Consider the following 12423-nt stretch of genomic DNA (forward strand, 5'->3'; position numbering starts at 1 on the left):
CTAAAAGTAGGGAAATGCCAATTATGTAACTAACATCACATCACAGCTGGCATTTTGCCTCTTGCAGGATTTTTTTGGTACACAGTTTCTGAACATGTTCAGATACCAAGCTTTGTTTAAAGAACCTAGCAATCCAAATAGCTGCAAAAACTAGAAATAGTGTCAACATTTTTATTCATCCAATAATTCTTGAAATTTTCATGGTGGCAACAAAACAGTTTTACTGAACAGTGGTCACACAGAAAGAAGACAAACAAGTAAGGGATTTACAACAGCTTAAGGATGAAAAAGTTAAGATACTACAAAGCAGTCAATTCTGGAAATTTATAGAGAAGCAAGCATAGAATATTGCCAATGGATAGCAACTGTACAGATTCTTAAGGCATCAGCTAAGCTTCATTTGACAACCTATGAGTAAATAATTGTGAAAAATGTTCCTATTGTTTGCACATCTAGCAGGACTAAGATCAAGCTTTAGCTTTCATTTGCCTTAGGTGGTATAGAGGGAAGTAGAAAAGTAGGGAAATATTAAAAGGGGCATTTTTTCTAGTCAGAATCATGTCTCCAACACAAGTGAAGTCTTCCAGCTTTGTATGAAATCACAAAGGTGTTTGGGGAAAGAACTATCAAAGGAACTGCTCAGCTCTTCTCTGAGATCTTGCAGAAGCAGCACAGTAGATTTCCCATTTGCATTCAGAATTTTGTCAAAGAATGTATTCCACAAATCACCATCGGTGGACCTAAACAAGAAGAAAAAAGCGCTTGAGAATATTCTGCATACTGCACTTCCAGATTCTTGTATAAATTTGTACTTTCTCAGTTGTCCTTGAATGCAGCCATAAAGTTCTCATCTAGATGTAAATGCTTTATTAATTTCATAAACATTGTAAGACCTATGTGGTTGCTAAATACGATGAAATATAAAGGATCTTTGAAAGCACTGAAATCATTATATTTGTAGATTTTATGCCTTCTACTCATTAAGAAAGAAAAATTAAAAGCTGGCACAAGAAGTACCGTATTTTTCGGACTATAAGACGCACCGGTGTATAAGACGCACCAAGATTTCGAAGAGGTAAGCAAGAAAAAAAGGTTTTTGCCCACCCCGGCCCCCTGGAGCACTCTGCAGGCCTCCCAAACCCTTTGCGTGTCCCATTTTTCACAAAAACAGGGTGTGCAGAGGGTTTGGGAGGCTTGCAGTGTGGTCCTGGTGGCTGGGGAGGGCAAAAACGCCGTTTTTGTGAAAAATGGGTGAAAAACAGGCCCATTTTTCGCAAAAACAGGGCGCACAGAGGGTTTGGGAGGCTTGCAGTGTACTCCTGGAGGCTGGGGAAGGCAAAAACGTGACGCGTGGAGGGTTTGGGAGATCAAAAACGGGCCTGTTTTTTCACAAAAATGGGGGCATTTTTGCCCTCCCCAGTCCATAGGAGCACTCTGCAGGCCTCTCAAAGCCTCTGCATGCCCCATTTTTGCGAAAAATGGGCCCATTTTTCACAAAAGCAGGACCCACAGGGCGGGGCTTCAGGAGGCAAAAAATGGCTGTATTCGGTGTATAAGACGCACCAACATTTCCACCCTCTTTGGGGAGGGCGGGGAAGGTGCGTCTTATACTCCAAAAAGAACAGTATATTTCTAAGAATGAATTGGATTCAGAGCACAAAATTAAGACTTAATATAATTGTTATACAACTGTAGAATTTCATGATTTCCAAAAAGTTTGTTCATTTCAAAGTGAAATACAAAATTTAAAATATTAGATAAACATATTGCAATTCAGAAACACAGTAAAAGCTCTGCATATATTTCATAACAAATGGTCTAATTGTCTAAAACTACAATACTGTAACTAGAATTTTAAAAAATATACTTTTGCCATTTATTTTAGTTTTACATTATTTCACTGCATGTGTTTATTCAAAGGGCAGGTTTTGATACAGATAAACAGCTTCAAGAATAAACACTGATGCAGTGCACCTTCCTAAAATAAACCATTTTCCTCTCTAAAATGAAGATTGTGTACTGTATTTTGTTTTTACTGACTAGTTTTGGAAAGGGGAGTGAGTAATACAAAACACAATTGTATACACATTAAACATTGCCTCAAAAATGCCATATTGCATATCTGTGCCTGCTGAAAGAAAGAGCAATTCTCTTCTATTTGGTCAGCATGGAAATTCCGTAAGTCATATAATAAAAATATCTTTTTTATTATAAGTAACTTTTTGAAGTTATTTTCTGCAAACAAGTTGCCAGTAAGGAATTGAATACCCTTATTTTGTAATATACAGAATACAGAAATAAAATGGATTAGAGAAAGGATAGAAACACCTATTTCTTTCTCACCAACCTGTTCTTTGCTTCCCAAAATTCTTGATTTAAACTATCAAACAGATTGTTAACCTCAAGAGACTATGGAGCATTCAGGAGGATGAACTGTAAAATAGCAAAACTATTTCTTAATTTAAACAGAGTTAGGATTTGAATTTTCCCCCCATCAGGTCAAAGAACCCTTTTCATTGAAGGACCAGAATAATTCATATTGAAACAAAAACCATGGTAATTCAAACTGCAAACCCACATGTAATGTAACATAATGCAAATAAGTTTATTATATGAATTTTAGTGAACTAATGTGCCTAGACAGAAAAGAGGGCATCACTGGGAACATTTTAGTTAAATTTATCTAGCTGATTTTTTTCCCATCTGTGCAATATAAGCATCAATTTAGGGACAGGAATAAGGAGCTCCTGCACACATACAAATATTTCAGTAGATATTCTGAACAGTCTGATCACTACAAGTATCCTGCTTATATCTGCTTGAAAACTCATCATATGCATTTCATTAGTCAGCTCAATGAAGCTGTTGATGCATATTCATCTATTTAAAGCTCACTCCTAAAAGGAAATGCTATAAAAAGGCAACCTTTTTTTAAGAATGCAACAGATAAATTCATCTACATTAAAACTGGGTAACTTAATTTATCAAATATGAATTATTATGATGACGCATAACTCTAAGAAAGAAACCTATAGGAAATAAGAGTTTATACATTCCCTTGATTGTATAGGTGATAAAAATAAGTACTCTAAAGTTAAAGGCAAATAAGTATATAAATGGACAATTTAATACACTGCAGATCAGAAAGAGTTCAGTAGCAAAGCTCTTGGTACATCTCACAGTGGCTTAAATCAACCAAGTAAGAGCTATATAATATACAGATACCCCAGATTTCATGAGACTATTCTGAATCCCAATGTGTGATAAAAAGGCAAGTAGAATTCAGACCAATTGTAATGATTAAATCAGTCAGTCAGTCAGTCAAGCAATACCTTTTCTAAGTAATATACTTACATTACTCCATAAAATGTGTTAGATCAGAGTTCCGCAACCTCTCCAGCTTTGTGGACCAGAGGTGTGCGTGTGTGCACGTGTGTGTAAAGGGATGGTTTCGTGTGAGCAGTGGGCAAGTGTGTGCATGTGCAGCTCCATTTGAGTGGAGAGGACACATACCTGCTGCTTGAGCAAATGGAGAATGTGCACATATGCTTGCCTGTTTTTCATGCAAGTGGGGATGCACGTGTGTGCTTGCCCATCACTTCTGCAGCCCAGTTCCAAATGGCTCAAGGCCTGGTAGTGGGCCCTGGCCCAGGAGTTGGGGACCCCTGTGTTAGATAACAGCAAATTGCTCAAAAATAGTCTGGCCACTTTACAATTAAATCCAATGATTTCCATTACCACAAGCTCTCCTATTTATCCACCATAAACCTCAAGATCAAATCTGTTTGCAATTCACCTTTCTAAACCATCTGCACTATTTTTGTTGCTCTCCATCCTCATCCACTTGTTATGATCAGTTTTCTCTCCAGAGATCAAGTGTCCTGGAAAGATACATATTCACACTCATCGTCCTCAAGGTTAAGAGCTTCAGCAGGACATTTGTAAGTGGGAAAAGCAGTTGCTTCAAATTATAGTTCTCACAGACATCATTTAAAAAATAGCCCATATATTACTGGTAGTTCTGTGAACATTTTTAAAAAGTTTAGTTTTTTTAAAAAAAAAAAGTTAACATTTTCTCTCTGTTATAAAATGATACTAAATGTCAACACAAATATGTTACACGTATGTTGGTAAGTAAGTGCTGTAAAAATGAATCAATTGTTCTTCTACATTCTTGCACATTAAATTACCTACTGAGTAGCATGGGCTTTCATCTGTTTTTCATCTCATTAAACTTACCCATGCTATTACTAGCTCTAGTTTCTTGAATGATCTAGGCATTCATTTTCCCCAATTAAAGCCATACTATATAGATAAACTCACAGATTAGAGATAAAAAGTATGTGTGTTGAATTGATAAGGGATCTGGCCCAAGTAATGCATGGAAGGGAAGATAACATAATTTAAGAAAAGCAGTTGGAAATATAGTAGAAAAAGACTATTATGGGATAGTAGCCACTAATCTACACCTAAACTTGGAAACAGCATCAAATATTAATTACTTATATTAACAAAGATCAAGTGACCGAAGAATAAACAAAACTCTCTATATTGTAAAATGCTGAATTCTCATTTCATACCTTTTAATTATTGCATGTGCTAAAGAAAGAAGTGATATAGCAAATTGAATTTCAAGCCTTCAAATCAGGGAGCATTCTTTGTAATTTAAGAGAATTTATCTTGCCAGTCACTCCATGAGCTCCATGGTTGTATGGGGGGCATGAACTTTGTTTCAAATTTAACAGTTTAACCAGTATACTGGCTAAACAGTAGAATACATTGATTTTAAAGAGATAAGAAGCAGTCTGCATCAATTGATTTACTCAGCCTTTGAGCAACTGAGGCTATACTGACTTAATAGTCTGGGCAGCACTACTACTTGAGGTGGGGTTATCCCAGGTATGTCTTATCCTAAACTTCTCAACACTGGAGAAAACTTTTCCATAGCCCCCATATGGAACAGGGGATCTCACATCAATAAGGGATGTTTAGAAGCTACTTAAATTGTATTTTTACCCCACCATTTGTCCAAATAGCTCAAAATACTGTACAAAAGGCTTTTCTCTTAGCCCCACAACTGCTGTCCAAAAGAAATTAAACTGACAATGCAAAGACATGGGTTCGTAAAAGTCACATGAAGTTTGTGTGGTTAATCAGGGATCTGCACTACCCACCTGACAACTACAATATCTTGAAAGAATCTGTGAACAACACTGCAAAGTGAAGAGTCACCCATGTCACTTCTAGCTAACCTGGCCCGTCCTCAAGAGCCAAGGAGCATAATTAAAGGACCTCATTAAGTTATCCAAAGATTTCAGTGTGGTTATGCATATAATGACAGTGATGGTTCCAGTTATTATTTTTCCAAGTGTACCACCTTGGTATGCTACTCAAAACCTATGGATAAACTTTAACCCTGCTTTAGAGTATTGAAAAAGTTTCTGGAACAAGATATAGGGCTATGGAGGCATCTATTCAACCTCAACTTGGAGGATAGGCAGGCATTGATTTTTCAAAGACAAAGTGAAGAGTCAAAAAGACAAAGACTATTTTCAAATGTCTGACTGCCATATTCTTAGTATTAAAATTTATTATAAATGTTCCTGGCACAAATATTTAGCAAGAAAATGTTTGTATTTTCCAGGTACTAAGATCATTTTTTGGCTAAATGCAAAGCATTGGAAGAAGTAAGAAGCCATAATACTGTGATGGGTAGCCTCTAGTTTCTACTTCTGGAATGGGGAAGGTCCAATCCATCCACCCTTTTGGTTAAAGGGATTAACTGTTTTTGCTGTAGGAGGCAGTTGTAGTAATCCTGTCAGTCAGTGACTAGATTCATATGTTAAGCTAAGACATAATGTGGTTGTCTTGGTTTTGGCTTGGCATATGAGTATAACCTCTAAGCTTACTCAACAAACAATGGCTATAGATACAACAGGATTATATCACAAAGTGTCCCTGAGCATTTTTTTCCACATTGCAATTCTACATTACAGTTGATACCACATTTAATATTTCTACTAAAAACATGAAATAAGTTTTATGTTCTCACCTCATTGTTTAAAAGACATTTAAATTATTTGACATTTTAGCAGAATTTACTTAATCAAAATTCTGGGCCATCCAACTCCAAACTAATCTCGACAGCTTTATAAAGTGAGAAAAAAAACACACCCCAATTTGATAACAACCCCCCCCCCCGCAAAACAATACCTCTACAAGGTAATAAAGCCATTCTTCCACATCTTCTCTACCTTAAGCAGCTCAAAATCAGGCAAGATGGTCACTACACTATACAGACGAGACCTACTAGGAATCTTGGCTGGTGTAATCCAGGAGAAGGGCCTTTTTTGCCAGAGCCCCTGCCCTTTGGAATATTTTGCCATAGGAGGCGAGATGTGCCCTCCTCTCATTTACCTTCAGGAAAAGCCTCAAAACTTGGCTATGCTGATTGGGTTGGACTCCTGAAGGAGAAGCTGTTGGCTGGAGTTGATTGGTGCAGTAATAGAGAAGGAACCACCATCTCTCGGCCCAAACACATGGTTTTTAGTTTGGATTTTTTGTTTTTAATCTTTTTTTAATCTTTATAATTGTTGGGATATTTGTTTGTATTATCACCTCATAAGACAATCACCTTGAGCCACCAGATGGGTGGCAAATAAATGTAGTAACGTACTAGGTGCCTTGGGTGCAATCCCAAAACTGGAACCCCACTTCAATACTGTTGGCATTGGCAAAATCACCATCATTCAATTGCAAAAGGCAGCTTTACTTAAAACAGCCTGTGATGATACTTTTAACACTATCAAATATCAACATCGGCCTATCCCAGGTTCTTAGGAAAGACTTGATAGGTGGACAAAAATGCCAAACCCTGTCTAAACATCTGGCTGACTGTGACAAACCATAATAGATTCAGCAACAGAAAAAAACCTTCCTCTGTCCCACTAAATGACATGCTTAATCAATGGGACCCAAAGCAAGCTGGGTCTTTCAAACAGCCCCATGTAAATCATACCGCATTAGCCCACCTTCAAAGTGTACAAGATGCCTATTTGTTGATATTAAGATTAAAAAAATAGTATTAAACTGCAGTTTAGTATAGTAACACCGTGAAACACAAAATGCAAAATTGGGTCACATATATGTCTGTGGAGATTCTGAGTCATCCAGGTCATGATTGTCCTAAAGATGCTTTTTCAGGAGGCAACTAGACTTTCTTGGGGTTTGTTTTTTTTGAAGATGTTTTGCTTCTTATCCAAGAATCTTCTTCAGCTCTGACTGGATGGTGTAGAATGGAAGGATTTATATTCCTTGCAGTCATAATGACAAGCTGCCTGCAAGAAATATAAATCCTTCCATTCCCCACCACCCAGTCAGAAATGAAGAAGCTTCCTGGATGAGAAGCAAAACATCTTCAAAAGAAAAAAACAAGATAGTCCGGTTGCCTCCTGAAAAAGCACCTTTGGGTCACATATACTTAAGTCCCAGGACCACCTGTGGTTGTCACAATTACTTAACTAATTAACATGTTATTCTGATTTAATATGTCATTCCTCTCAATTAATGGTATAATTTGTCATGGTGAATCTAGAATGGGAAACAGAAGGCACAGTCTTTGAAATGCTAAAAACTTACTGAGATAAATCTTTATTAGTTTTCCATCTGTCTTCTTCCCAATGAACTTGCAGGTATTCCCCAAACAAAATCAAATGGGCAGTGTTTGCAATGCCAAGCATGTCCACCTGGAACGATTGAAGGATTTCTGTGTTAATAATAATGATTTGTAATTCCATAATCTTTAATCATTTGAGTCATATAATGAAAAAAGTAATCTTTTTAGAAGCAGCTTACTCCAGAAATATTACATCTACTTCAAATGTATTTTTTCTGGGGTTTAAGATGTCAAAATTTTAAAAATATTTTAAAAATAAGAGTTAAAATGGGGTTTTACCTGATGTACTAGGGTGTTTTCATTAAAGATCTGCTGTCCAATCTGGGTCCGAGTTATTGGGAAGCTTTTCAGTGAATTCTCAGTTGGCTGTCGTTTTAAATCTAGGCTGTGAGAGAAATCTACAATCTTCAGAATTTTGTTAGTCTTCTCCATGGCAAATGGAGTGTAAATTCTGAAAGAGAAGAGATTTGCAGTTTAATTGAATGGTTATAGTATTTGCACATGCCCGTCTTACTGCTTCCCTCTAGTGTTTGTGCTAAGAATTTGATTCATTCTTAGCAGTGTCCTTGATATAAAGCAAAAGCAAGGTTTTCCCTTAATTGATTATCTGTGAATGGTATGTGTATATGCACGCGCACATACGTGTGTAGAGGTACTTTGTAAACACTGCCATAGGAAAATATGATTGAAAAAAAATCAACAGGTGGCAGGTGAGGATAATAAAAGCAAGTGGTTGGAAGAAGGATGGGTATGTATTCAAGTGAAACCATACTGGCTGTTTTGAGGCAAAAAAAGGGCAATCACATCAGTCTTTTCTCTTTTTGTTGCTTGTAAAAGATGGAGGATGATTGTTTCCAATGGAGACTCCCCTCTATTCATGAAAGCCAGCTATGTGACCAAAGTCGCATGAAAACCAGATCCTTAATTAGCAAAGAATATTTATAGGTTAAGGGTTTTTTTTGACTGAAGATTTTATCTTCTACAAATGAAAGGTAAAGAAGAGACTAAGGCTACCATACTGGCCTGGAATAAGGGCCACTGAACTCCATAGGGCATTGCAGAATAATTTATCTTTGCCACCCTTAGATGTCCACCGCATTTATGTAGGTGCACAAAAGACTAGTTTAAATAGAAAATGTTTTGTATGTGTGTGTGTGTGTGTGTGTGTGTGTGTGTGTGTGTATATGTATATATATGTATGTATATGTATGTATGTATATATATATATATTACCTCGATACTTTATTTTACAACAGGCATTAATTTTACTCAGTCAATACTGATTCTTTGCCCTGGTCTTCCTTTTTCTGGAATGAGGTCTCTGGGGACTAAAACTCATTTATACATTTGTTGGGATCTTCAGGATTAATTGCAATAGGAGTTAGGAACAATACTTGACAAAACATGTAACTTTTCTTACATGTAATCTTTGTGTAGGAATTTGTTTGGGAAGAGGGAAAGTATCTTAAATTCAGGTTTATCTTTCTTTCCAATAAATACAGTTCTGCTAATTCTTCACTCAGCCCAAAGTTTTCATAGTGCTTGTTCTACTACTAGAAACAGATAATATATAGAACAGATGACAGTTCCTTTAAAATGGTCATAAGAGCGCTATATTTGTAGCATAAAAATATAAAGGCAATATGCATGTGACTGACCACTTTTGGAATGCTATTAAAAATATTTAAAATAAAATGGCAAAATAGATACTTTTGTAGCAAGCTATAATATATCAGCATCAAAATTAATGTGACACGCTTGAAAGTTTTTATCGTTCATTATAGTGTACCCACAGATTAAACAAAATAGTTTACTGTTTTGTTTTAATATTTTCAACTACAGAGGTCTGCAAATTATGCTTGAAGACTTTAGCACAAATTGGGATCATTAGAAAAAAAGTTGAGTATATGGGAGGATATCTATTACAGGACACGCTGGACCAGATACTTCATAGCTGTCTGTCTGTCTTTTCTCATCCTTAAAACTATCCTTAAAAACAGAACAACAATGCCATTTGCCAAATTTAAATGGAGAAATAATATATGCAAATAATGGTCTGAAAACTGAATAGCATATAATACAGTATATATTTCTACTATGCCAGACTTCCTTTTAGTTACATTAATCCAGCTCTCACTATGCATTACATCTTTTAGTGTAACAATACAACCCATAAAAATAGTATTACAATCAAAATCACACAGGGGCTGGGTTCATATTGAACTAATCATAGAATAAACTATATTAAACAAAATCACAAAATGATTTATTCCTGTTGTGTGTATTGTGATCTATAAATTGTACCTTATGGCAATTTATGAAATTTATTCAATTGTGTTTTTTCTGTAAACAATAATCAAGCAAATCATGTTTTACCACAATGTGTAAAGTAAGTTCTTTTCCTAATACAAGTTTTTTCCTCTGTACAATTGTTCTATGACACTCAGTTCTCTTTCTCTTATGCTTCAGAATTAAAATACAACTTTATTTCACCTTACTTTTCATTGAATTATTTTTTAAAAAAAAAGATAACATGACTATTCAGCTTACGGCAGTAGTAAAAATTAAATCTTTTGCTGCCTTTCTACATTTTTATGGTGACAATCTTTCTGTATTTTTAACTGTTGTTTGAATAGAGTACATTTTTGTTTTTAATTAAAAAACAATCTTAAGGGTTTGAGCAACATGTCACCTATATGTTTGTCATCAATAACACTGAAGGTCACAGATGGCTCCAAATGGATTGGTGAGCTTCTTATAAATTTAGGTACAAGTTAGGAGAGAATACAATCAAACTTGAATTTACTGACTCAAGAGTCCATAGTCTTTATTACAACATCAATTTAGGATTAATTATTGTAATGATCTTATTTTTTTCCTCAGTGACATACATTGCCCAAAATCAAGCTTGCATCTACTTGGAATATTATTTTGAATAGTGCCAGTCTAAAAACACAAAACTTGAGGTCAATAAACAAAGGTAGTCAACCTGTCTCCCAAGAACAATGTTTCCGGATTCAGATTCCCATGGATTATTTCCGCTTTATGTAATTTTTCCACCACTTCTAGAAGGTTGTCAATTATCAGCAGTACCACTTCTTGAGGGATAACTTTATCATGCTGGATCATATCCTATGGGACAGGGGAATAAAAACTAGGCATAAGCAAATTTTCTACCATTCTGATCCCAACTAAGTTAATTAAATCTTGAACTATCATGCCTATATTCCAAGCTTGCTTTTCTTAATCATATACATTTATTTTTATTTTGCATCATCTACTTCTGTTCCGATTCTTCATATAGCTGTTTTACTTACACATGAAGATAAGTGTGCATAAATTGTTCAATTCCTACGCATTCAATAATGTACGTACTGACCTGTACAGTGAGAGAGCGTATTGTCTCATGTAGAGTCACACAGCCATTGTGATATAAGTAACAAGTGCAGTATTGACTAAAGTTCTGGTCAAATTCAGCACCTAGGCGCTCTTGAAGCACCAATAATATGTAGAAGTCCCATGGCACAGGATCAGAATGTACCTGCGTAAAGAATATTTACAACTATGACTTCCTAATATTCAAACCTCAACAGCTATGCTTATCCAAATTTAAGGGATTATTTTGTTATCTGATAATGTACAATTATAGCTAATGTACACAGCCCAGTTGCTTGCTTGTGAGATAGCCGATTGTATAAATTAGATAAACAAGTAAATAAATGGCGTGTTTATGTAGCAGATAAATTTGAGCCAATATGGCAGATCTCATTACAGCAATTGAAATACCATGTTTCTATCACAATTTCACCATGGAAAGGTATTCTATTATGACCATTGTGCTTCACTGCCTGTAGAAAATCTGAAAACATTGCCTAATTCCACTCTAGTAATAGGGATGGGATGAGCAATCAAAATTGGATTAGAGTGGCCCACATAAGGCAGGGAAACTTCACATAGATTGAATTAAAAAGAATTGGTTATATCTAACAGTATCATTCTCCTAGCAAAACATTCTTTGCAACTATATGTCTTTCTGAATAGGGACACTGCTCCCTAGAGAAAATCTGGGACACATTTCAGCAGAACAAATAGAAGTTTCATTCTGACCTGAACTCTTTCTCTTATGCTTCAGAATTAAAATACAACTTTATTTCACCTTACTTTTCATTGAATGATTTTTTTAAAAAAAAGATAACATGACTATTCAGCTTACGGCAGTAGTAAAAATTAAATCTTTTGCTGCCTTTCTACATTTTTATGGTGACAATCTTTCTGTATTTTTAACTGTTGTTTGAATAGAGTACATTTTTGTTTTTAATTAAAAAACAATCTTAAGGGTTTGAGCAACATGTCATTTTAGAAGAGAAGCAAGAGAACTGCATTGCAAATTAAAGGGACAGGTTGAAGGGCTTCATAAGTGTTTAATGAACATATGGGAGTATGAAAGAGTTAAAGTATGATCAAAATAAAATAATTATACCTTTATTAAAAATGCTGAATCCTTATTTGTTATGTTAGCTGATACAGCAGAGAATATCTTGTCTTGTTCACTTATCAAATACTCATGAGTAACATGATAAGTAGCATTTCCTGGTGAAACAATTGTTTGCAAAAACAAATCATTACTAGAACATTTCGTGTTCTTAACATCTTTACACATTTAGAAATAATATTTAGGCATATGAACATTTAATTCTAAAAAGACCCTAAATCTCTACACACCTCTAGAGTTGATATGGTTGTTTCTT

The 12423-nt window shown here is 35.4% G+C and overlaps 1 protein-coding gene across 1 annotated transcript in view; it reads right to left on the minus strand.

Annotated features, from left to right (window-relative positions):
• Positions 1-209: 209 nt before the first annotated feature.
• BUB1B (BUB1 mitotic checkpoint serine/threonine kinase B) overlaps positions 210-12423 on the minus strand; it is a 33474-nt gene continuing 21260 nt past the window's right edge. The window contains exons 17-22 of the mRNA XM_070931335.1: positions 12156-12265; positions 11055-11216; positions 10665-10807; positions 7955-8126; positions 7639-7745; positions 210-740 (exon numbers count right to left, since the gene is read on the minus strand). Coding sequence (XP_070787436.1) covers positions 557-740; positions 7639-7745; positions 7955-8126; positions 10665-10807; positions 11055-11216; positions 12156-12265 — 878 coding nt within the window. The 3' untranslated portion in view covers positions 210-556. The remainder of the gene's footprint in view (positions 741-7638; positions 7746-7954; positions 8127-10664; positions 10808-11054; positions 11217-12155; positions 12266-12423) is intronic.

The sequence above is a fragment of the Pituophis catenifer genome, unplaced genomic scaffold (assembly GCF_029215685.1).
Source record: "Pituophis catenifer annectens isolate HBS135680 unplaced genomic scaffold, rPitCat1.0.hap2 SCAF_1, whole genome shotgun sequence".
NCBI classification, from domain to species: domain Eukaryota; kingdom Metazoa; phylum Chordata; class Lepidosauria; order Squamata; family Colubridae; genus Pituophis; species Pituophis catenifer.